The sequence below is a fragment of the Lissotriton helveticus genome, chromosome 2_2, assembly GCF_964261635.1.
Source record: "Lissotriton helveticus chromosome 2_2, aLisHel1.1, whole genome shotgun sequence".
In the NCBI taxonomy this organism is placed as follows: domain Eukaryota; kingdom Metazoa; phylum Chordata; class Amphibia; order Caudata; family Salamandridae; genus Lissotriton; species Lissotriton helveticus.
Window position 1 is genome coordinate 500,745,615 of NC_136060.1, and position 25,950 is coordinate 500,771,564.

The 25,950-nt window shown below is 50.4% G+C and overlaps 1 protein-coding gene across 1 annotated transcript in view; it reads left to right on the forward strand.

The window, feature by feature from the left end:
• Positions 1-773: 773 nt before the first annotated feature.
• The window catches only part of LOC144821915 (endonuclease domain-containing 1 protein-like), a 37,682-nt gene continuing 12,505 nt past the window's right edge, over positions 774-25,950 (forward strand). The window contains exons 1-2 of the mRNA XM_078679064.1: positions 774-802; positions 12,736-13,034. Coding sequence (XP_078535190.1) covers positions 12,753-13,034 — 282 coding nt within the window. The 5' untranslated portion in view covers positions 774-802; positions 12,736-12,752. The remainder of the gene's footprint in view (positions 803-12,735; positions 13,035-25,950) is intronic.

Genomic DNA, 25,950 nt, shown 5'->3' on the forward strand with positions numbered 1-25,950 from the left:
AAACCAGTCTGAAAATAACCCCCATATGTTTGGATACACAAGTCTAATCCATGAAACTGTTCAGTGTGTGTTCTTCCAAAAGACCTGGCTTCCAGAACACTTCTCTGTAATTTGAATATTGTTTCAGGAGACTGTACAGGAAGATTCTCCAAGACCACTCATACATCCTTTCGCCCCTCGGTTGAACAACCTGTGTGAGATATACAAAGCTATTATGTTTTTTTACAGCGCCTTGAACTGCATCAGTTTAGTTTAAGCGCTACGTAAATCCTCTCTTGTGCGATTATGTACTGAAGTGAAACACTCCCACGTTAGAAGGAAAACTGTTTTCGAAATGGGAAACTTGCTTGTTCTGTGATTACAGGATATTTGGTGCACGATTTACTTCCCCAATAGTTTGCTTTCTCAGCTGGGGCAGGGGCACTTTGAGCTCACTTTGACCCCCCTGCCTCGGCTCGGCTCTCCCTGCTAGTTTGCCGGCTCGCCCACTCCATGGTTTACATACAGTTCTGCCAGGCACTGCTAGCTCAGATTGCCTTGTGCTGGTAACTTTGCTGCCCTCACTCCCGTGTAGGCGGAAGCAAATCTGGAATTCCAAAGGTCCTTCTCTCGATGGAAGTGATTTGCCTCAGAAGTTGTTTGATATGGAAAATTCACTAATGGCTCTGTGATAGCACCCTGTTATCACCCAGACCGCCAGGGCATGTTTGGGTAAGGATGGGGTCTAGATATGGCACTGTATAAATACAGTACACTTCAGGCGTACTGGAAACATCTTTACTTGGAGACACAGAAGGTGTGGGTGAGTACCACTCTCTGTTGTAATAGAAGTCTGTGTCAAGGTGTGGGTGAGTACCGCTCTCAGTAGGGAAATACATCTTTGTTAAGGTGTGGGTGAGTACCGCTCTCTATAGTGAAAGAAGTCTTTGTTAAGGTGTGAGTGAGTACCGCTCTCGGTAGTGAAAGAAGTCTTTGATAAGGTGTGGGTGAGTACCACTCCCTGTTGTAAAATAAGTCTTTGTTAAGGTGTGGGTGAGTACCGCTCTCTGTAGTGAAATACATCTTTGTTAAGGTGTGAGTGAGTACCGCTCTCTTTAGTGAAATACATGTTTGTTAAGGTGTGAGTGAGCACCGCTCTCTATAGTGAAAGAAGTTTTTGTTAAGGAATGGGTGAGTACCGCTCCCTGTGGTAAAAGAAGTCTTTGTTAAGATGTGAGTGAGTACCGCTCTCTGTAGTGAAAGAAGTCTGTGTCAAGGTGTGGGTGAGTACCGCTCTCAGTAGGGAAATACATCTTTGTTAAGGTGTGAGTGAGTACCGCTCTCAGTAGGGAAATACATCTTTGTTAAGGTGTGGGTGAGTACCGCTCTCAGTAGGGAAATACATCTTTGTTAAGGTGTGAGTGAGTACCGCTCTCTGTAGGGAAATACATCTTTGTTAAGGTGTGGGTGAGTACCGCTCTCTGTAGGGAAATACATCTTTGTTAAGGTGTGAGTGAGTACCGCTCTCTGTAGGGAAATACATCTTTGTGAAGGTGTGGGTGAGCACCGCTCTCGGTAGTGAAAGAAGTCTTTGATAAGGTGCGGGTGAGTACCACTCCCTGTAGTAAAATAAGTCTTTGTTAAGGTGTGGGTGAGCACCGCTCTCTGTAGTGAAATACATCTTTGTTAAGGTGTGGGTGAGTACCGCTCTCTTTAGTGAAATACATGTTTGTTAAGGTGTGAGTGAGTACCGCTCTCTGTAGGGAAATACATCTTTGTTAAGGTGTGAGTGAGTACCGCTCTCTGTAGGGAAATACATCTTTGTTAAGGTGTGAGTGAGTACCGCTCTCTGTATTGAAAGAAGTTTTTGTTAAGGTGTGGGTGAGTACTGCTCTCTGTAGTGAAAGAAGTCTTTGTTAAGGTGTGGGTGAGTACCACTCCCTGTTGTAAAATAAGTCTTTGTTAAGGTGTGGGTGAGTACCGCTCTCTTTAGTGAAATACATCTTTGTTAAGGTGCGAGTGAACACCGCTCTCTATAGTGAAAGAAGTCCCTGTTGAGGTGTGGGTGAGTAACACTCTCTGTAGTGAAATACATCTTTGTTGAGGTGTGAGTGAGTACCACTCTCTGTAGTGAAATACATCTTTGTTAAGGTGTGAGTGAGCACCGCTCTCTATAGTGAAAGAAGTCTTTCTTAAGGAATGGGTGAGTACCGCTCCCTGTGGTAAAAGAAGTCTTTGTTAAGATGTGAGCGAGTACCACTCCCTGTTGTAAAAGAAGTCTTTGTTAAGGTGTGGGTGAGTACCACTACCTGTTGTAAAATAAGTCTTTGTTAAGGTGTGGGTGAGTACCGCTCTCTGTGGTAAAAGAAGTCTTTGTTAAGATGTGAGTGAGTACCGCTCTCTGTGGAAAAAGAAGTTTTTGTTAAGGAGTGGGTGAGTACTGCTCTCTGTGGTAAAATAAGTATTTGTTAAGGTGTGGGTTTGTACCGCTCTCTGTGGTAAAATAAGTCTTTCTTAAGGTGTGGGTGAGTAACGCTCTCTGTAGTGAAATACATCTTTGTTAAGGTGTGAGTGAGCACCGCTCTCTGTAGTGAAAGAATTCTTTGTTAAGGTGTGGGTGAGCACCGCTCTCTGTAGTGAAAGAAGTCTTTGTTAAGGTGTGAGTGAGCACCACTCTCTCTGTAGTGAAAGAAGTCTTTGTTAAGGTGTGAGTTAGTCCGCTCCCTGTAGTGAAAGAAGTCTTTTTTAAGGAATGGGTGAGTACCGCTCCCTGTGGTAAAAGAAGTCTTTGTTAAGATGTGAGTGAGTACCACTCCCTGTTGTAAAAGAAGTCTTTGTTAAGGTGTGGGTGAGTACCGCTCCCTGTGGTAAAAAAAAGTTTTTGTTAAGATGTGAGTGAGTACCGCTCTCTGTGGTAAAAGAAGTCTTTGTCAAGGTGTGGGTGAGTACCGCTCTCTGTGGTAAAAGAAGTTTTTGTTAAGGAGTAGGTGAGTACTGCTCTCTGTAGTAAAAGGAGTCTTTTTGAAGGTGTGGGTGAGTACCGCTCTCTGTGGTAAAAGAAGCCTTTGTTAAGATGTGAGTGAGTACCGCTCTCTGTATTGAAAGAAGTCTTTGTTAGGGTGTGGGTGAGTACCGCTCTATGTATTGAAAGAAGTGTTTGTTAAGGTGTGGGTGAGTACCGCTCTCTGTATTGAAAGAAGTCTTTGTTAAGGTGTGGGTGAGTACTGCTCTCTGTAGTAAAATAAGTCTTTGTTAAGGTGTGGGTGAGTACCGCTCTCTGTGGTAAAAGAAGCCTTTGTTAAGATGTGAGTGAGTACCGCTCTCTATATTGAAAGAAGTCTTTGTTAAGGTGTGAGTGAGTACCGCTCTCTGGATTGAAAGAAGTTTTTGTTAAGGTGTGGGTGAGTACCGCTCTCTGTAGTAAAATAAGTCTTTGTTAAGGTGTGAGTGAGTGCCGCTCAATGTGGTAAAATAAGTCTTTGTTTAGGTGTGAGTGAGTACTGCTCTCTGCGGCTACCAAAGTCTTTATGAAGGTGTAGGCGAGAACCGCTCTCTGTGGTAAAAGAAGTCTTTCTTCTAGTTTTATTCATGGGATGTTAAAGCAGGGACACAGCTTGGAGTCCAAGCCAAGCCCTAAAGCCTGTAGTATATTTGGTATTCTTCTCTATAGATGTTAGTGCACAAGGTGTAACTTTCTTATTGGTGTCATCGCCTCGGTGTTATTCGCTTGTGCTGTAGGTTGTACAATGTAGGGGAAAACAAACTCACCCTGCGAAGTCTGTAATTGAACTGTGTGCCTCATAAGGTAAACTTTCCACATTTAATTAGCGTACCGGTTGTTTTGAAACCACTCAGGACTCCGCCACACCAGGAACTTCTCTGATCTCCGCTGCAGCCGGTGATTGGTACATTTTCCCCAAATTACGGCTCTGCTTAGAGCGAGATTGTTCCTACTGGCTGGTGTTCTTGGCCGTCAACACTACCAAGTTTCAGGATTTATCTAAGTTAGGCTCATTAATTATTGCCAGTTGGCTGCCAGGCATTAACTGCTCTTAATACACATTTCCCTTATATGCCCCAGCCATTGGCGGGGGTCCATAATTGCAGTGCTGACAATTAACAGCTGTTAATAGTCTGGGTAGGAGATAACCCAGCATAATTAAGTATCTCTTGAATGACCAAGTCCAGAGGGTTTCAACCTCAAGGGACTGCAAAGGCGCTGCCAAGGAGGGGCAGACCAAATGTGCCAGACCCCTGTCCCCCCTTTCTCGGCATGCTCTCTTTTCACATGAAATATCATATTGGACAAAGTCTGTTTGTCTTATTGTAACTTTGAGCATCACATTTTGTGAATGTTGTTGCTGAGTCTCTCTTCAGGTTTTTTAAAATATTTTCTTTTAGGCGGTACTATAATGTGGGCATTCCAAAACCTTGGTTAGTTTGATTGGCAAAGGAGTGGGCTGTATTTATTTTCAGACACTTATACAACCAAATCCCTTTATATGTGTACAAAATGTGACTATTCATGGGAACTTTCAAAAGGTGTTCTCTTCTTCTCTGTTTTTTTTTTTAAATATTAACAAGTACGGTAAATTTTAGGAGCTGATTAAATCCCTCTCTGGTGTAAAATCAGATTTCTTTATGTAGATTCATTTTGTTTGTGAATTATGAATATGGGAATCAGTATTTAGAATATTCTTCATCCGTAACTTTCATTAAAAATTTCAACATTTCCTCTTGGGTTCAAGGTCACACATTTTGTCTGCATCTTTTCATTAACGACCCTGCCTGGCTGTGCAGCACATTACACTGGCATCCGTCTCCACTGTCCCTTACTTTTCTGCTGCAGGGTCACCAACATATACAATCGATGGCCTGGTTGGAGCAGTGAGTGGCGGGAATAGGGTATTTTTACAAGGTCTCCACAGTCATGTGGTGTCACTCCAGCCCCCACAAGGCCCCTCTGTGCTTTCAGATGCCCCCAACCCTGGGGTGTGACCAGGGCAGGATCAGCTTCCAGAAGGGTCGTGTTTGCATAAAGCTCTCGCCCTCAATCTGTCTCGAAAAATGAAATAAATACTTCGCACACTGTGTCTGTGACGTCCATTTTCATTTGCTTGGAGTGTACCACTAGTGGAGAGGTGTCCCCTCCTGTGTGACACCCTCACAGTGCCCTGGGGTGTCACGCTTAGATCTGGCAGGGGCTTCTCGCGACACAAAGTGTGACTGACAGGAGCACGCTGTAGTGTCCTAGCAGACACAGTCTAGTTGTTCTGTATGTAAGAATACACCTAACACCCACCCACCACTGATGTCACGAGACCACGTGACACAGCAAATAAATAGGGCGGAGCGCACATGCTCTTGGCTCACTAACCCACTAAACTACTGGTGTCCGTGTCGCAGTCCTTCCACCATGTGGGCCTAGGGCCCCACGACTTTACAATGGCGACGAGGGAGTGGTTCGAACTCCACGCAACGCAGCCACTGCTAAAAGGGAGGAGAATGCTGCCCATGTGAAGGACACCCCCCTGACGAGGTGGCGCCGGCCGACGAGCGGCCCGAGGGGTGTATACCTTGCCCCGAGCCTAGCCGTTAAGGAGGAGGTGATCGGGAGCTGACCCCGCACCTCTCTGGGCACGCCGTGCGGAAGGAGACGTACCTGCACCAAGCGGACCGTGCGGTGCCCACCCGCATCGGCCGCGACTGCCCCGGTGAGGAGAGACTGGACGGAGCCCACCCGCCGCGGCCGGAGCCCGACTGCAAGGCTCGTAGGCCGGAGGTGAGCCGAGGAGCTGTGAATGGCCCGGAGGGGTCGCGCATGCCAGAAGCGACCCCCCTCATCGTTTGCACAGAAGCGGAGCTCACCCACATGGCCAGAGCACGAGACGGCCGACAATTAACTTCAAATAAAGGCAGACCAGCTGAGCCCACCCGCGGCCTGCCTGCAGTGTCCCCGCCGCGCAGCGTGTGAGAAGTGCGGCGGCGGGGTAAAGAAAAAACGCCTGCAGCGTGTGAAGTGCTGCTGGGCGCTGTAAGGGGACAGCGGAGACCACCCGCATGGCCATGGTGCCCGGAAAGTAAACTTTACATACAGCAGCGCCAGCGGAGCCCACCCGCGGCCTGCCTGAGGCGACCCCCTACGAACACTGACTACAGCAAGGCCAGCGGAGCCAACCCGCGGCCTGCCTGCAGCGTCTCTCCCGCCGCGCTGCGCGTGTGAAGTACCGCGGGCGGGGAGAGTGAAAATAGTGAAGCGGAGCCCACCCGCTATGATGAGGGATGTTGCCCGGCCCAAGTGAAGCGGTGAGCGACCGGCAGCGTGTGAAGAGCTGCCGGTGCTGAGAACAATCAGCGGAGCCCACCCACTGCTGTGGCCGGAGGAGTAATCAGGGCGATCGTCAGCCACGCCGCAAGGAAATGCCCGGTAAGCAGAGATCACCCGCGACACACGCTGCCTCACCAGATCGGACATGGCCCCCAGCCTTTCCCCCCTGCGAAGGGACTGAGGCTGCCGCGGGCAGGGAGGACAAAAGAAGAGTGCCGCCAGCAAGCTCTCCATGTGAAGGGAGTGAAGAGTTCGCAGAAGCCTCACAGGAGCAGTGACCCCCCCTCTTCCCCTGCAAGCACCAGCGCCAAAGGAGGACAACGAGGAGAGACTGCCCTCCCCCGGTCCACAACAGAGCCCCAACGTGAACAAATGAAAGGACTTACCTGCAGCCAGCAGTAACTCCAGCCTCCTCCCCCTGCACACTCCATGGCCAAGGCAAGTTCAGCAAGCCCAAACAACATGGGAAGGAAAGTCACCAAGAGGAGGCAAGCTGTTGGTGAAGGGAATCCAGCCCACACTGCCATCTAGGGGTCACTAGGTGGTATTGCATCAGAAGAAGCACCAAGAAGCAAACAAGCACAAGACAGCACAAGGGACAGCCTACAGGGAGAACAAGCCTGCAGCGACGTGGACGAAGACGGAGACCCATCACCACTGCAGAAGTGACGCCTGTGGCCACAGGTGTTCATCGCAAACGCAGGAGAGACAACAACCTCACGCTGGACGTCGAGGGAGAGTCAGAACAGTCTACCGCAAGCAGCAAGATTCACAGGCAACCGACTGGAAGAGCGCAAGTGTACCCCGGACGCAGACAGTACAGGACAGCACCTGAAAGTAAGGAAGCCACACCCAAAGCACCAGAAGACGTGCGAGGCAAGTACCCAAGTGTGAAGAAGAAAAGTGCGATACGTACGTGGAAGAGCGACGACGCCAAAGAATTAAATGAACCGCAAGGAACAAAAGCTACACTGAAGATGTATCACGACGGTACCAAGTGAAGCGAGAACTTGCCACCACAATGCACACTGACGTGCTATGGAAGAGTAACGCAAAGTTACCCCGCAGCCAAAAGGAGGCGAAACAACCAAGCAAGGTGAACGCCCCAAGAAGCTAAAGAGCCTCACCAGAAGCGAGCACAAGCAGTGCATCCACCGGAGAAGGTCCAAGGAGCGGTGAGTTAACCCTCCGGAAAAGCAGAGCACACGAAGAGCGCAGGAGAAACTGAGCCAACGCAAAAGCACTGCAGCAGAACTGATAGCGACCCCAACGGTCGCTGATAGCGAGAAGACTCACGAAGAGGAAGCTGTCCACCCCATCTGGTAGCAAAGAAGATCGCCCAAGAAGAAAAGGATGATCCGACAAGCCAGAGGGGCGCCCAAGAAATTCTGCCAAGTCAGGATGAATATGTCCTGCCAGAAGACGTCCGTGAACTGAGAGACCAGAAGACCCGGAGAGACGGACGCAACACCAAGAGTAACTAGAAGTAATAGGAGGCAAACGAGAAGATCGTAATGACCGGTCCATTCACCGAAGAGTGGAGAAAAGACAGTGTCCTAAAGACAAGACAAGACCAGATGGAAACAGGCGGAGTGCACGCTGCTTGAAGAAGCCTGGTCAGCCAGACAAAGGAAGAAAGGTGACCGCACCGGGTCGCGAAAAGGAGAAAGGAGAAGAGTGGCACGATGCCATGAAGAAAAGAACTGAAGTAAGAAGTCATGTGGCACGACGCCATCATCAACAACTTCTGGAAAAGGTGAAGAGAGGTGTAACAAGTCCACACACCTACAAGAAGAAGAAATAAAGTCTCAGCAGCAATTTCCATCACCGTCATCAAGCAAGCAGCTGAAGAGACTCACTGTAAATTTGTAATTACTGTATATTTATGTACTTCCTCCCACAGGCTGGGACTTTTTGCTTTTCCTTAATTTTTATTAAAGTTTGGGAGGAATGTAGTGTCCTAGCAGACACAGTCTAGTTGTTCTGTATGTAAGAATACACCTAACACCCACCCACCACTGATGTCACGAGACCACGTGACACAGCAAATAAATAGGGCGGAGCGCACGTGCTCTTGGCTCACTAACCCACTAAACTACTGGTGTCCGTGTCGCAGTCCTTCCACCATGTGGGCCTAGGGCCCCACGACTTTACACACGCCAGGCATCTGAGGAGAGGTGACCTGAGATTGGGTAAAGTCCGACGCTCGGGATCCAATCACTGCCTTCGTGCAGAGACGCACAGAGGAGGCTTGCATCCTTGAGTGACACAGGCCGCTGGTCACTGCTCCAGCCTCTCCGGTGGTTTTCCACCAGAAGAATTTTGCATTGAACTAGGTTGGCTACCTTGTCACTGGGTTGCACGCATTCTCTAGTGAAACTTTATTACTTAAGAAAACTTTGCAAAAAACAGTGGTGCGCAAACTTCATATTGCTTTAACGCTCATCACTTTGCCAGAGGTGCATTGTGTTTCCGTGAGTGGCGTGGAATGGTCATCGCTCTGCCAGTGATGCAGTGTGTTTCCTTGTGTGGCGTGGGATGGTCATCGCTCTGCCAGTGATGCAGTGTGTTTCCTTGTGTGGCGTGGGACGGTCATCGCTCAGCCAGTGATGCAGTGTGTTTCCTTGTGTGGTGTGGGACGGTCATCGCTCAGCCAGTGATGCAGTGTGTTTCCTTGTGTGGCGTGGGACGGTCATCGCTCTGTCACTGATGCAGTGTGTTTCCTTGTGTGGCGTGGGACAGTCAACGCTCTGCCAGTGATGCAGTGTGTTTCCTTGAGTGGCGTGGGACGGTCATCGCTCTGCCAGTGATGCAGTGTGTTTCCTTGAGTGGCGTGGAATGGTCATCGCTCTGCCAGTGATGCAGTGTGTTTCCTTGTGTGGCGTGGGACGGTCATCGCTCTGCCAGTGATGCAGTGTGTTTCCTTGTGTGGCGTGGGACGGTCATCACTCTGCCACTGATGAAGTGTGTTTCCTTGTGTGGCGTGGGATCTTCATCGCTCTGCCAGTGAAGCAGTGTGTTTCTTTGTGTGGTGTAGGACGGTCATCGCTCTGCCACTGATGCAGTGTGTTTCCTTGTGTGGCTTGCGATGGTCATCACTCTGCCAGTGATGCAGTGTGTTTCTTTGTGTGGCGTGGGACGGTCATCGCTCTGCCAGTGATGCAGTGTGTTTCATTGTGTGGCGTGGGACGGTCATCGCTCTGCCAGTGATGCAGTGTGTTTCCTTGTGTGGCGTGGGACGGTCATCGCTCTGCCAGTGATGCAGTGTGTTTCTTTGTGTGGCGTGGGACGGTCATCGCTCAGCCAGTGATGCAGTGTGTTTCCTTGTGTGGTGTGGGACGGTCATCGCTCAGCCAGTGATGCAGTGTGTTTCCTTGTGTGGCGTGGGACGGTCATCGCTCTGTCACTGATGCAGTGTGTTTCCTTGTGTGGCGTGGGACAGTCAACGCTCTGCCAGTGATGCAGTGTGTTTCCTTGAGTGGCGTGGGACGGTCATCGCTCTGCCAGTGATGCAGTGTGTTTCCTTGAGTGGCGTGGGATGGTCATCGCTCTGCCAGTGATGCAGTGTGTTTCCTTGTGTGGTGTGGGACGGTCATCGCTCAGCCAGTGATGCAGTGTGTTTCCTTGTGTGGCGTGGAATGGTCATCGCTATGCCAGAGGTGCAGTGTGTTACCTTGTGTGGTGTGGGATGGTCATCGCTCTGCCAGTGATGCAGTGTGTTTCCTTGTGTGGCGTGGGACGGTCATCGCTCAGCCAGTGATGCAGTGTGTTTCCTTGTGTGGCGTGGGATGGTCATTGCTCTGCCAGTGATCCAGTGTGTTTCTTTGTGTGGCGTGGGACGGTCATCGCTCTGCCAGTGATGCAGTGTGTTTCCTTGAGTGGTGTGGGATGGTCATCACTCTGCCAGTGATGCAGTGTGTTTCCTTGTGTGGCGTGGGATGGTCATCGCTATGCCAGAGGTGCAGTGTGTTTCCTTGAGTGGCGTGGGATGGTCATCACTCTGCCAGTGATGCAGTGTGTTTCTTTGTGTGGCGTGGGACGGTCATCGCTCTGCCAGTGATGCAGTGTGTTTCCTTGAGTGGCGTGGGATGGTCATCACCCTGCCAGTGATGCAGTGTGTTTCTTTGTGTGGTGTGGGATGGTCATCGCTATGCCAGAAGTGCAGTGTGTTTCCTTGAGTGGCGTGGGATGGTCATCACTCTGCCAGTGATGCAGTGTGTTTCTTTGTGTGACGTGGGAGGGTCATCGCTCTTCCAGTGATGCAGTGTGTTTCCTTGTGTGGCGTGGGATGGTCATCGCTCAGCCAGTGATGCAGTGTGTTTCCTTGTGTGGCGTGGGATGGTCATCGCTCTGCCAGTGATGCAGTGTGTTTCCTTGTGTGGCCTGGGACGGTCATTGCTCTGCCACTGATGATGTGTGTTTCCTTGTGTGGCATGGGACGGTCATCGCTCTGCCAGTGATGCAGTGTGAAGGCTCCACTCCTTCTGCCCTTTTGGTTACTTTAAACCACGACAGCCAATGTGGTGTGTGCTTTTCCGGGCTCCTGCCCCTACTGATTCCCGCTCTCAGGGTTGATTCATTGTGGTCTTCCCTAGGGTTCACTTCTCTTTCCAGGGCCCGCACTGCTTCTATCTGCCACTGCATTGAGTGTAAGAATTGTGGAATCCAATTCAGCATTACTCCACATGATACTTCTGTAACACTATGGGGGTCACGTCATCTTTTTTTCAACCTACAGTCACTGTATGAAGTGCATCATGGATGGTTTTTACAGTGTTTAAAGTCAAAGAGTAAAATACAAATTTTCTGCACACCACAGGAACATCCGGTTAGAGGATTTGATGAGGTATTTGTACACAAAAGAGGAACGTTTTGTTATAGATTTGACATGGTATTGTTTTGTGTTAATTTCACCTGGATCTACGTAAATGGAGTTGCTATTTTTGAAATTTGCAACAACCGTGACAATTTAATTATTCCGAACTTCTTGTGGAATTTTATAGTACATTTATCATGCAAATACGTAGAAGCTGTTAATTTTAATAAATTTGTGGCCCAAAGGATGTGAAATAAATATGTGTTGTACTAGGGGAATCTCCTAATGCTTTCTCTGGAAAGATAGGCCTGGTAAACATGTTTTTTTACAAAATCTTTTTCAAATCGGATGCCGACCTATGTGTACATAATGTGAGGCATAATCCATTGTTATCAGGGAAGATGCTATAGCAGAATAAAAACTTCGGCAAAGAATCCTGTGGAGCCTACGGAATGGGTGTCTCCTCTTGTGGGAAGACATGCCAGAAGCAGTGTTAGACTGTGTGTTGATTTCAGAGAGTTGACTAAAAACATTCTGGTAGGTCAATGCCCATTACCAGTAACACATGAAATGTCTCTCATGAAAGGAGTTCAATGGTTTTGCACTAGTCTGCGTAACATCAGGTCCCACTAAGAGATTAACAACTTTCGTTACGTCAGTCAGATGTTTCCAGTTTTGGGGCGTGCTCTTCGGCCTTGTTTGGGCGTTATCAATGGACCAATACCTTATGATTAACTTGTTGGAAGGTGTGAGTGAAATGATGCTTTTTTAGGATGGCATCTCAGCCATGGGTAAAACGATGCTAGAAGCTTCAGGAAGTTTTGAAAACTTTAGAGAACAAAGGCCTTACAGTTGAAATCAATAAATGTAAGCACCAGAGGTTTACAAATCCTGGTGTGACAACAAAAAGGGGCTTCAAGGTTGGTGATTTTGTGAGAGTTAAGAATGACAAGATGGCGTGTCAGGGTGATTGTAGGTACTCTCACAGGTATAAGAGTGAATAGGTTCTTTTGCAAATCCTGCTTTGTTCAGTGCTGGTGATGTATGGGATTTAAGTAGATTAGATAGTGTATCCACGTTTCCTCTTGGGCCTAGATTTAGAAAGATGTCATGGAATGTACTGTGCACTGTGACTATGACTGGATTGATGAATTTGAAGCAAATTAGTTTAATATGTTGCTTAATGATGAATAAGGTTCTAATGATACTGATAATCCTACTTCATATGTAAGCAAACCTATAATATGACAGTTTTTGAAGAGCTATTGTTAAACTAAACAATATGCAGATTTAACATCTACTTAAAGTATTCTTCTCTTATTTAGGACATCAATTCGTTTTCCTATTAGAAAATGATAAAAGTGTCCCTCATGTTAAGGGGAAAGATATGTTGTGGGGTGTTTATAGTTATAAAGGTTGACCTTCAGTAGCCAATGTTTGTTGAACACTGGTGTTGATGTGTTCTTGGAATGTTTCCCGATGGTCTCCAATGCTTTTTATTCTGCCAGCAATGCACTTAGCAATAGCTCCTCCTACTCACACATCCATGAACAGCTAAATCGCAATCATTTCTTCTCAAAATTCACCAGTTCATTTTTTTAATGTTTTTTAGTGAGAGACGACTTCATCATGCATCTGCCGCTTGTGCTCCCTGTGATCTTGTGCAGCCTCACCCTGGGGAATGCAGAGGTTATACAGAACACATTTAAAGATGGCTGCCCTCAGTTTTTCTACAAAAATACAGAGCCCTCAGGAATTGTACCCAAAAATGCAGCTCGGATTTGCCAACGCTTCAACAATAAGTATCAATTTGCCACCATGTATGACCGTGATCTCCGCATTCCGCTCTACTCCGCTTACGTCTACGAACGGGGAGTGGCTCAGAGAGCTGACTGGATGATAGAGCCCCAGGTATGTACCATCTCTGGGGGGGTGGGGGGGGGTGGATGCTAAAGGGAGGGCAGACAGATGATAAAAGATGAGGGGAGGAGTGGAGAGGACTGACTAGATGATAGAGCCCCAGGTATGTGCCATCTCTGGGAAGGGGGGTCAATCAATCAATCAAGACATTTATAGAGCGCACTACTCACCCGTAGGGTCTCAAGGCGCTAGGAGGGGGGGGTGCCGTTACTGCTCGAACAGCCAGGTCTTGAGCTTCTTCCTGAAGGCGAGGTGGTCTTGGGTCAGGCGCAGGTCGGTCGGGAGGGAGTTCCAGGTCTTGGCGGCCAGGTAGGAGAAGGACCTTCCTCCTGTTGTCGCTCTTCGGATGCGGGGGACGGCGGCGAGGGCGTGGCTGGTTGATCTGAGGTGGCGCTTGGGAGCGTAGAAGTTGATTCGGTTGTTGAGGTAGCTCGGGCCTTGGTCGTGTAGGGCTTTGTGTGCGTGGGTGAGGAGACGGAAGGTGATTCTTTTGTTGACGGGGAGCCAGTGCAGGTCTCTCAGATGTCCGGAGATGTGGCTGTTTCGTGGGATGTCGAGGATGAGTCTGGCTGAGGCGTTCTGGATCCGCTGGAGTCTCTTCTGGAGCTTGGCGGTGGTTCCGGCGTAGAGGGCGTTGCCGTAGTCCAGTTGGCTAGTGACGAGGGCCTGGGTGACAGTCTTCCTGGTCTCGGTGGGGATCCACCAGAAGATCTTCCGTAGCATGCGTAGGATGTTGAAGCATGACGAGGAGACGGCGTTGACTTGTCTGGTCATGGAGAGGGAGGAGTCCAGGATGAAGCCCAGGTTGCGTGCGTGGTCCGTCGGTTTGGGTGCGGTGCCCAGGGCGGGGGGCCACCAGGAGTCGTCCCAGGCGGAGGGCGAGGAGCCCAGGATGAGGACCTCCGTCTTGTCTGAGTTCAGTTTCAGGCGGCTGGTCGTCATCCACTCGGCTACATCTCTCATCCCTTCGTGCAGGTTGGCTCTGCAGGTTGGCTCTGGCGGCGGCGGGGTCGTTGGTCAGGGAGAGGATCAGCTGGGTGTCGTCGGCGTAGGAGATTATGTTGAGGTTGTGTTGGCGTGCGATGGCCGCGAGGGGGCTCATGTAGACGTTGAAGAGGGTGGGACTCAACGAGGATCCTTGAGGGACGCCGCAGATGACTTCGGTGGCCTCTGACTTGTACGGTGGTAGGCGGACTCTCTGTGTTCTTCCGTCGAGGAAGGAGGTGATCCATTCCAGTGCCTTCTCCTGGATTCCGATGTTGCCGAAGCGCTGCACTAGGGTGCGGTGGCAGACAGTGTCGAAAGCCGCGGAGAGGTCCAGGAGGATGAGGGCCGCTGTTTCTCCGTTGTCCATCAGGGTTCGGATGTCATCGGTGGCCGCGATGAGGGCGGTCTCGGTGCTGTGGTTGGCTCGGAAGCCAGACTGTGAGGGGTCGAGGGATCCATTCGTCTCGAGGAAGGCGGCCAGCTGTTTGTTGACGGTCTTTTCGATGACTTTGGCCGGGAACGGGAGGAGCGAGATGGGACGGTAATTCTTGAGTTCGGTGGGGTCCGCTGTAGGTTTCTTGAGAAGAGCGCTGAGTTCTGCGTGCTTCCAGCTCTCCGGGAAGGTGGCGGTGTCGAAGGAGGTGTTGATAATGTCCCGCAGGTGGCGTGCGATGACAGCGTCGGCCTTGTTGAAGATGTGGTGAGGGCAGGGGTCAGTCGGAGATCCGGAGTGGACGGAGTTCATTGTGCGGATGGTGTCTTCGGTGCTGATGGTGGAGTTGCTGCGGTTGTGGCGTGCGTTGGTTGGGTGCTGAAGCTGTTGTGTATGTCCGCGATCTTGTTGTGGAAGTAGGACGCGAGGGAGTTGCAGAGGTCTTGCGACGGGGTGATGTCGTTGTTTCCGGTGTTGGGGTTGGAGAGCTCTTTCACGATGTTGAAGAGTTCCTTGCAGTTGTGTGCGTTGTTGTCCAGTCGGTCCTTGTATGTGTTTTTCTTGGTGGCGCGGATCAGTTGGTGGTGTTTCCGGGTGGCGAGCTTGAGGGTGGTCATGTTGTCCGTTGTTGGTTCCCTTCTCCATACTTTCTCGAGGGCTCAGCAGTTCTTCTTGGAGCTCTTGAGTTCGTCGGTGAACCATGGGGTTTTTCTGCTGCCGGGTCTGCTGGGCGGGGTCCTCAGAGGGGCGAGTTCGTCCGCGCAGTTGCTGATCCACTTCGTGAGGTTGTCGGCGGCCTGGCTGGGGTTCGCTGAGCCGGCCGTAGGGTGCTGGCTCAGGGAGGCGGTGAGCTGGTCGGCTGTGATCTTGTTCCAGCTTCTTCGGGCAACCTGTTGCTGGTGGTGGTGGATCGTCGTTCTTTTGAAGGTGAAGTGGACGCAGCTGTGGTCCGTCCAGTGGAGTCCTGTTGCGTGGCTGAAGGCGATGTCTTTGCTGGATGAGAAGACGGCGTCGAGTGTGTGTCCGGCGAGGTGGGTGGGGGTGGACACCAGCTGCTTGGATCCGAGGTTGTCGAGGTTATCGAGCAGGGTGATGGTGTTGCGGTCGCTGTTGTTCTCCAGGTGGAAGTTGAGGTCCCCCAGGAGGATGTAGTCGGCGGAGGGGAGGGCATGCGGGCTGATGAAGTCGGCGATGTCCTCGCTGAATCGTGTGCGTGGTCCCGGGGGTCGGGTGATCAGGGTGCCTCTGAGGGTGGTCTTCGGGTCGGTGTGGATCTGGAAGTGCAGGTGTTCGGCGGTGGTTAGGGTGTCGTCGGTGTTGGTCGTGATGCGGATGGTGTCTCTGTGGATGATGGCGATGCCTCCTCCCGTCTGGTTGGCGGTGCGGTCCCTCCGGGTGATCTTGTAGCCCTCTGGGATGGCGATGGCGATGTCGGGCGCTGAGGAGGCGTTCATCCAGGTCTCCGTGAGGAAGGCGATGTCAGGGGCTGTGGTGTCGAGGAGGTTCCAGAGTTCGATGGCGTGTCTGTGGACGGAGCGGGTGTTGAGCAGGATGCACTTGAGGTGGTTGCTGCTGGTGTTAGGCTTGGCGGGTGTTGGTGCGGGGTTGGTCCGGATGCAGGTGAACTTGCAGGCGTGGCAGCTGAAGGGTCCGTGGGTGTGCTTCGGGGTGGCTCGGTGACATCCCGGGATGGCGCCGGTGTTGAGTGCGATGAGTTCGGTGGCATTGTAGGTTCGTCGGGTCGGCTTCCGTCGGTGGGGGCCAGGGGTCCTGGCACTGGGCGTGGTCTAGGCGCGGACGGGCTTACCTTTGGCGCGCCTTCGGCGCACAATCGGCGCGCCCGCTGCGCGTTCGCACGGTCGCCATATATGGCGAAGTGCGCGGGGGGGCGGAGCAGCTGGGAGGCGGGAGCGGGGAGGGTACAGAAGGCAAAAGGGGCGGGGTTTCGCGGCGGTGGCGGGAAGCGGGGAGGGAGGGTGAACGGCGGCAAAAACAGCGGCAAACAGGAAGGAAATCCACAATACAGAAAAAACAGGCAATACAATTTACAAAAGCAGATTGACAAGGTACAACAGCAGGGGCAGGGGGTGGATGCTAGAGGGAGGGGCAGACAGATGATAAAAGATGAGGGGAGGAGTGGAGAGGAGTGACTAGATGATAGAGCCCCAGGTATGTACCATCTCTGGGGAGGGGGGGTGGATGCTAAAGGGAGGGCAGACAGATGATAAAAGATGAGGGGAGGAGTGGAGAGGACTAACTAGATGATAGAGCCCCAGGTATGTGCCATCTCTGGGAAGGGGGGTGGATGCTAGAGGGAGGGGCAGACAGATGATAAAAGATGAGGGGAGGAGTGGAGAGGAGTGACTAGATGATAGAGCCCCAGGTATGTGCCATCTCTGGGAAGGGGGGTGGATGCTAGAGGGAGGGGCAGACAGATGATAAAAGATGAGGGGAGGGGTGGAGAGGACTGACCGGATCATAGAGCCTCAGGTATGCACCATCTCTGGGGAGCGGGGGGTGGAAGCTAAAGGGAGGGCGGACAGATGATAAAAGATAAGGGGAGGGGAGGAGAGGAGTGACTAGATGATAGAGTCCCAGGTATGTACCATCTCTGGGGAGGGGGGGGTGGATGCTAAAGGGAGGGCAGACAGATGATAAAAGATGAGGGGAGGAGTGGAGAGGACTGACTAGATGATAGAGCCCCAGGTATGTACCATCTCTGGGAAGGGGGGTGGATGCTAGAGGGAGGGGCAGACAGATGATAAAAGATGAGGGGAGGAGTGGAGAGGAGTGACTAGATGATAGAGCCCCAGGTATGTACCATCTCTGGGGAGGGGGGGGGGTGGATGCTAAAGGGAGGGCAGACAGATGATAAAAGATGAGGGGAGGAGTGCAGAGGACTGACTAGATGATAGAGCCCCAGGTATGTGCCATCCCTGGGAAGGGGGGTGGATGCTAGAGGGAGGGGCAGACAGATGATAAAAGATGAGGGGAGGAGTGGAGAGGAGTGACTAGATGATAGAGCCTCAGGTATGTACCATCTCTGGGGAGGGGGGGGGTGGATGCTAAAGGGAGGGCAGACAGATGATAAAAGATGAGGGGAGGAGTGGAGAGGACTGACTAGATGATAGAGCCCCAGGTATGTGCCATCTCTGGGAAGGGGGGTGGATGCTAGAGGGAGGGGCAGACAGATGATAAAAGATGAGGGGAGGGGTGGAGAGGACTGACCGGATGATAGAGCCTCAGGTATGTACCATCTCTGGGGAGCGGGGGGTGGAAGCTAAAGGGAGGGCGGACAGATGATAAAAGATAAGGGGAGGAGAGGAGTGACTAGATGATAGAGTCCCAGGTATGTACCATCTCTGGGGAGGGGGGGGGTGGATGCTAAAGGGAGGGCAGACAGATGATAAAAGATGAGGGGAGGAGTGGAGAGGACTGACTAGATGATAGAGCCCCAGGTATGTACCATCTCTGGGAAGGGGGGTGGATGCTAGAGGGAGGGGCAGACAGATGATAAAAGATGAGGGGAGGAGTGGAGAGGAGTGACTAGATGATAGAGCCCCAGGTATGTACCATCTCTGGGGAGGGGGGGGTGGATGCTAAAGGGAGGGCAGACAGATGATAAAAGATGAGGGGAGGAGTGCAGAGGACTGACTAGATGATAGAGCCCCAGGTATGTGCCATCCCTGGGAAGGGGGGTGGATGCTAGAGGGAGGGGCAGTCAGATGATAAAAGATGAGGGGAGGAGTGGAGAGGAGTGACTAGATGATAGAGCCTCAGGTATGTACCATCTCTGGGGAGGGGGGGGTGGATGCTAAAGGGAGGGCAGACAGATGATAAAAGATGAGGGGAGGAGTGGAGAGGACTGACTAGATGATAGAGCCCCAGGTATGTGCCATCTCTGGGAAGGGGGGTGGATGCTAGAGGGAGGGGCAGACAGATGATAAAAGATGAGGGGAGGGGTGGAGAGGACTGACTGGACGATAGAGCGCCAGGTATGTACCATCTCTGGGGAGGGGGGGGTGGATGCTAAAGGGAGGGCAGACAGATGATAAAAGATGAGGGGAGGAGTGCAGAGGACTGACTAGATGATAGAGCCCCAGGTATGTGCCATCCCTGGGAAGGGGGGTGGATGCTAGAGGGAGGGGCAGACAGATGATAAAAGATGAGGGGAGGAGTGGAGAGGAGTGACTAGATGATAGAGCCTCAGGTATGTACCATCTCTGGGGAGGGGGGGTGGATGCTAAAGGGAGGGCAGACAGATGATAAAAGATGAGGGGAGGAGTGGAGAGGACTGACTAGATGATAGAGCCCCAGGTATGTGCCATCTCTGGGAAGGGGGGTGGATGCTAGAGGGAGGGGCAGACAGATGATAAAAGATGAGGGGAGGGGTGGAGAGGACTGACTGGACGATAGAGCCCCAGGTATGTACCATCTCTGGGGAGGGGAGGATGGAAGATAAAGGGAGGGCGGACAGATGATAAAAGATGAGGGGAGGAGTGGCAAGGACAGACTGGATGATAGAGCCCCAGGTATGTACCATCTCTGGGGAGGGGGGGTGGATGCTAAAGGGATGGCGGACAGATGATAAAAGACCTGGGGAGGGGAGGGGTGGAGAGGACTGACTGGATGATAGAGCGCCAGGTATGTACCATCTCTGGGGAGGGGGGGATGGAAGATAAAGGGAGGGCAGACAGATGATAAAAGATGAGGGGAGGAGTGAAGAGGACTGACTGGATGATAGAGCCCCGGTTATTATGACCCATCTCTGGGGGGGGCATTGATCCCAAAGGGAGGGGCGGACAGATGAGGAGAGGGGTGGAGAGGGCTGACTGGATGATGGAGTCCCAGGTATGTGCCATCTTTGGGGAGGGGGTTACTGAAGAGAGGGGTGGAGAGGTAATGTGACATGAGGGTAGGAGGGGGTAGGAGTGAACGGTTGTTGGAGCCGCTGGTGTGGCCCATCTCTGGGGAGTGGAAGGAGAGGGGAGGGTATGGAAGATATGGGACGAGGAGGAGCGACGAAGAATGGGGAGGGGAGGAAAGGACTGGATGATGGAGCCGTAGGTATGTGTCTCTGATTATCTATCTGTGCGGTTTGCAGGGCCAGACTCTGGTAGCTCCATTGATACAGGACATTCTATGGACTTGTGTGAATCCTTACAGCCCTTCACCTGCAGGACTTAGGCACATGCTTTCCACGGTGGTGTTTAACTTGAGTTGTATCTCCCCTGCCAAATATCGCCTATCACAATATTGTGAAGGTAGGAGTATGTAGGTGCTGTTCTCAATTCTGCATCTATGTACCATGACCATGTACATACCGTCAAGGTACAGACATGTAGAGGGAATTATAGTAAACCTATCCTTACTTCTACATACTTACCTTCACGGTATTCTAGCATTTACATCTCGATACTCTGGTAGTAAACTTTCATTTGTAATTGATTTAAAATGCCTAAACAATAATCACAATTAAAAATCACTGTATTGACAACCTCTAAAAAATGTTTGGGCTTGCTTTTAAACCAGGTTTATTAATTACACCTATTTGTTTTAAATTGTTTTTCTTAGGGACATATTATCAAGACAGGCGATAACAATTTATCGCCTGTCTTGATAATGTGCCCCTTAGGGGCATGTTAGCAAGGGCAATATCGCCGCTTTAGCGGGACTTTTTCCCGCTAAAGCGGCGATAATTTCATGGCCCTATTAGCAAGTTGTCGCTGACAGTAGTTAGCGACAGTTTGAAGGCGATAGCTACCGGTTTGGGACCCACTTTGCATGTCAGCGATATTTATCGCTAATGACATGCAAAGTGGGTGTACCCAACCTGTTAGCGACTGAAAGCAGTCGCTAACACAGCTAACGCCTATTAGCAAAGCAGGCTGTGTGATTGAAAAAGTCGCTCTAATCGCGATTATCGCCAGAACCGAACGCCTGCTCAGACCATGACTTAACCTGTATATCCAATGGGAGGGGGATATTCAGGTTAAGTCCCCATTAACGTTAATGCCTGAATATCGCTGGATTTCCAGCGATATTCACACATTGAGCCGCTATCGGCGGATATTTTATCGCATTAGAGATAAGCGTTGCTAATAGCATGTTATCTCTGCGATACTATCCGGCGATAGGCAGCGATAAAAAAAAAGCAATAAATATAGATATTTGTTGCTAATATGCCCCTTCGTTTTTAGGAAGTTACTACGAACTAGGATTAAACAATTCAGAAGAATGTTCGAAATGATTGCTACAGATACTTAATAAGACAAACCCTAAGACACAGTAACCTCTACACCATCGCGCCCAGCATGAAGGAACCTGTCCCTTTCATAAAACTCCAGTTAAAACCAATACATCTGATAAATATATTGATGCTGGCATTCACATTGAATTTATTTTTTTTACAAAATGGGGTTATTGATGGGAGCTTGGGGGTGGAAACCCTTCTCAAGCAACAACCGCAATCCTTGTCTGGGTGACCCTGAAAAGTCAATAAATTCACCTATGCTTAACCCCCTGGTAGACTGGCTCAAATGCAGTCCGGCTTAACTTAGAGGCAAGTGTAAAGTATTTATGCAGCACACAATCAGTAATAAATAAAGTGAAAACACAACCCAATTAAAATCCCATGCTAATTTGCAAAACTATAGTACATTTTAAGAAACGAAACGACATTAGAAAGACAAAAATCCAATTAGTAGAACCGAAGATATGCATTGTCAAAGTTTCAGGTTAAAACAGCACCTAAAAGACACTCAGGGTCATCTGGTCGTGCAAGACTGGGGGAAAGTCCAAGGTTCAGGTCGACCGTGATGCAGCGCAGGCCAGATCCAAGGACAAGGTTACGTTCTCAAAGTCTGACACAAAGAGTTCTGTGGGCACTGGAGGTAGGCGCAAGGAGAGCATGGTGGAGGATCCCCGCTGCAAAGCGAGGAGCTGATCGGGAGCCGCGGACAGTCGTCACTAGAGGTTTTCCTTGGCGGGCACGGTGGGTTGTCACTGCTGTAATTCATAGTGCAGATCTTGCATTGCGGTCCTCACTTGTAGTAACTTTATTGCAAAACTTGGGTTCATCAGAGCTTTGAAACACAAACAACTTCAAGTTTTCTACCTTTCTTTACAGGAGGGGCTCAACTGATGCCAGCCAAGGGTCCATGACCTGGGGTGGGACCTCTTGGGGATCAGGAATCCATTTCAACAGAGGCCAGCAGGCTTTAGGCATGTCCAGTTGCAGGTCCAGTTGCAGCAGGTCAGCTGGGCAGTTGCAGGGAGGCCTCTAGAACTTGTTATGTCCCTATAGCTCAGACAGGAGGTCTGCCAGCTGACTATAGGAGACACTCTGGTACCCTGGGATGAAGGGAGCAGGTCCAGTCTTCCATCTCAGAGAGCAGGCCTCAAGCAGCAGGGCAGGCCTCTGGGGAACAAGGCAGGCCTCAAGCAGCAGGGCAGGCCTCTGGGGAACAAGGCAGGCCTCAAGCAGCAGGCAGGCCTCCAGGGAACAAGGCTAGCCGCAAGCAGCAGGGCTGGCCTCTGGGGAACAAGGCAGGCCGCAAGCAGCAGGGCTGGCCTCTGGGGAACAAGGCATGCCTCAAGCAGCAGGCAGGCCTCCAGGGAACAAGGCTGGCCTCAAGCAGGAGGCAGGCCTCCAGGGAACAAGGCTGGCTGCAAGCAGCAGGGCCAGCCTCTGGGGAACAAGGCAGGCCGCAAGCAGCAGGGCAGGCCTCTGTGGAACAAGGAAGGCTGCAAGCAGCAGGGCAGGCCTCTGGGGAACAAGGCAGGCCGCAAGCAGCAGGGCAGGCCTCTGGGAAATAAGGCAGGCCTCTGGGGAACAAGGCAGGCTGCAAGCAGCAGGGCCAGCCTCTGGGGAACAAGGCAGGCTGCAAGCAGCAGGGCCAGCCTCTGGGGAACAAGGCTGGCTGCAAGCAGCAGGGCCAGCCTCTGGGGAACAAGGCAGGCCGCAAGCAGCAGGGCAGGCCTCTGTGGAACAAGGAAGGCTGCATGCAGCAGGGCAGGCCTCTGGGGAACAAGGCAGGCCGCAAGCAGCAGGGCAGGCCTCTGGGAAATAAGGCAGGCCTCTGGGGAACAAGGCAGGCTGCAAGCAGCAGGGCCAGCCTCTGGGGAACAAGGCAGGCTGCAAGCAGCAGGGCCAGCCTCTGGGGAACAAGGCAGGGTGCAAGCTGCAGGACAGGCCTCTGGGGAACAAAGCAGGCCTCTGGGGAACAAGGCAGGCCGCAAGCAGCAGGGCAGGCCTCTGGGGAACAAGGCAGGCAACAAGCAGCAGGGCAGGCCTCTGGGGAACAAGGCAGGCCGCAAGCAGCAGGGCAGGCCTCTGGGGAACAAGGCAGGCATCAAGCAGCAGGCCAGGTCTGTGGGGAACAAAGCAATCCTTAGGACGAAAGGCAGTCCATCTTCTGTAATGTCTATTGTTTCAGGAGTGTACTGAAGAGTTGTTCAGGCGATCCATTATTTATACCTGGCCACCGACTTTGTGTGTGGGACGAACACCTTGTCCTATCACCAGATCTGATTCTGGAAAGTTCTTTCTTCCCCATGTACAGGCTCCACACTGTCTAGGGCGACAATAAGCGGGTGTCAGAGGAATATATCTCATTACAATGTGCGCGAGGTATTACATCGCGTGCTTTTACAACACAGTACCATTACAACGCAAGTCATTACAACGACTTGCTCTAGATGGCGCGCTGGACTTAATAGTATAATTTACTATTCCAACTCCAGTGTGTGCAACAGTAGGGAAGGTGTTGGAATAGTAAATGATATTATTCCTTAGTTCAGAGTGCCATCTAGAGCAGACGTTGTAACGACTTGTGTTGTAATGGTGCTGCATTGTAAAGGTAACGCGATGTAATGACCGCGGTGTAAAGGTTGTTTCCCATGTCAGACTCTTTTGAGGGTGCTTGAAGGTGCTTGAACAAGTGGGGCAGGGCACAACTCCGCCCCCAGCCATTCTGGCAGGATGGCCCATCCTGCTTACATTTAGTCCCCTTTGTCTTACTGTCTGGCAGGATTACACAAACCCCAAGAGCAGAGACATTCACTGCCAGAAGGCACAAATGGTTAGGGAAAGAAAATTTAACTTTTAAAAAGTAATAATATGTATTAAAAAGTAGAATGAGGATCAGAGGTAGCTAGTTCACTTCCCCGTAGGATATTAGTGATAATCAAAAAGAGCTAGCTATACTAGTAATGCTTATGTAGTGCATGTTTTTATGAAGGCCCTCACCCACCAACCAAGTTACCACCATAGTGCTACCTAGAAGGTAGCACTCTGGTGGAGAACAGAGAGTTAAAAGTAAAATGAGGTGCCATCTGTGCCTTAAATGGGGGTGCAGTATGCATTCTAAAATCAGGAACAGTCACCCGGTCTGGCTCGTTCGGGGCGGTTGGTAGGGGTATATCCAATGTCCGGCGGTCCCCCGGGTATCACTTACTTTGTGCTTGATCAGCACCCACTTCTCAACCTACTTCAGCCAAACAGGAACTCTGTCAATGGTTTTGCAGTGTTTCTGTCGGTGTTTAAATAGCAACTAGACGCCACAGCTGTAGCAGGTTCAGCGGAAGGCGACAATTGTAGCAAAGCTTATATTTTTGGGTGTTGAGATCATTGGGATGACTTAAAAGAATATATTTAAACGCAACTTCAATGCTAGGGCAGTTAACATTAAGATGCGTTTTAGGGCAGCTTTTGGAGTCAATTTAGGTGAGCGTTTTAACCATATATTAAGCAACCGATGCATCTGCGTAGAGTGCTGTATAATCAGTGGATTCACAGATTATCATAGGTGGACATTTGCTCTGTTGTTGAGTGAGATCATAGCGGGATGTGGTATTCAAGGCCACTGCTCAAGGGCGGTAATGGGATGCAGACCCGGAAAACAAGGTGGGTAGTGGTGAGGGACATATTGGCATCATATAGACCTGTGTTGGTGGGTCTTGGAGGTTGTGTAGGTGTTATACGGAGCACTATCATGAACCGTATTTAGCTCATAATGTGTATGTGTTCATCCCCGGGGGTTTGAAATTTCAACGACTGAGACTGTTCCAAGGTGTATTATCATTTAATCCTCGGTGTGGGTCGAGAGGCGGTATATCCAACGCTGTTCTTTAGCCAATAGGATTTTGTTGTTATTGTTGGCGTGATAAGGCATGTGTTCAATCACTGTCCAGGACATATCGTTGGGGGTATGTCCTTCTTGTAGGTAGTGGTCCATAAGTTTGCTGTGCGTCTTCTTGTACCAAATGGTGCTTTGGTGCTCTACAATTCTTGTCCTCACTTTCCCGGTTGTCATGCCTCCGTACCTGAGTTTACAAGGACACTCAATGAGATATATTAGGTTGGTTGAATTGCAGTTTGTATGCAGATAGCGGCCATGATAGTACAACAGCCAAGACTGATGGCGTCCCCTCCCTGTTCACTCCCGTCCACTTTAATGATCATTCTTTCATGAGCTCCAACTAGGTCTGATGGATGATAGGATGTGGTAGCATGATGCCTGACCTATTTAAAAGGGTAAAAGGGTCCTAGGAAGCCTGTGAGATATATTATAGGGTGGTAGAGGAGAAACTGTTGCACTACATGCATATAGCACACATATAGCACTCAATGGTTAGAGGACGTGCCTTGAGACCATCAAAGGTGATTGTGCACTTTACAAATACACATAACATAACAAGAGAACTTACTCTCTTAAAGAAATTCATGAAACCAGTGGCATGGTCAAGGAGCATTATCACCTCAACCTATGGATAATTTAAGCATATATGGTTGTACTGCCAACCCAAAAGACCATAAGACCCTACAGGGAAGAAATCCTTGCATGTAGAAACAACAAGAGAGGAAGGGTTCAGGGACACTCCTATACCCCAGTCAAAATATCATTTAAACAACCAAGGAGTGACTCAAACAGTGAAAAATAACAAAATGAGACACAGAAAAAGCACATGGGTGTGTAATAGAAAAAGAATCACAATGATTTTTATAAAACCCTCACTCACCCATCTATTGGGTGACATGCTTCATCATTGGGTTGTTCACCGGGTATGCCAAGTGCATGCCCGGTGTGCTACTACACCTGCAACTGCAGTGGAGCTGGTTACTAGAATAAAAGCAGTGCAAAAAAGTGATAGTGAATTTAAAGTGTAAGAATAAAAAAGTGCGCGTTCCAACCTAGACTTAATTTTAATAAAGGTTGAAGCAGGCACGATGTTAAAAGGATTGACGGACAGGCTTGACTATAAATTTGAGTCAAGCAGTCCTGCTTAAAGGTTCAAATGGTCGACATGTTTCTGCTCATAGCGGCCCCTTTAGCCGAGCTTTCTTCAGGACCAAACTGCGACACTGGGCGGTATACACACGCTAAGGCGTACCCTAACCTCAGTGTACTAGAAAGAGAAAGGACTCACGGTTTTTTTACCGGATCACCCTGGTATTTCCAGGGTATTGTAATCTGTGGAATAAAG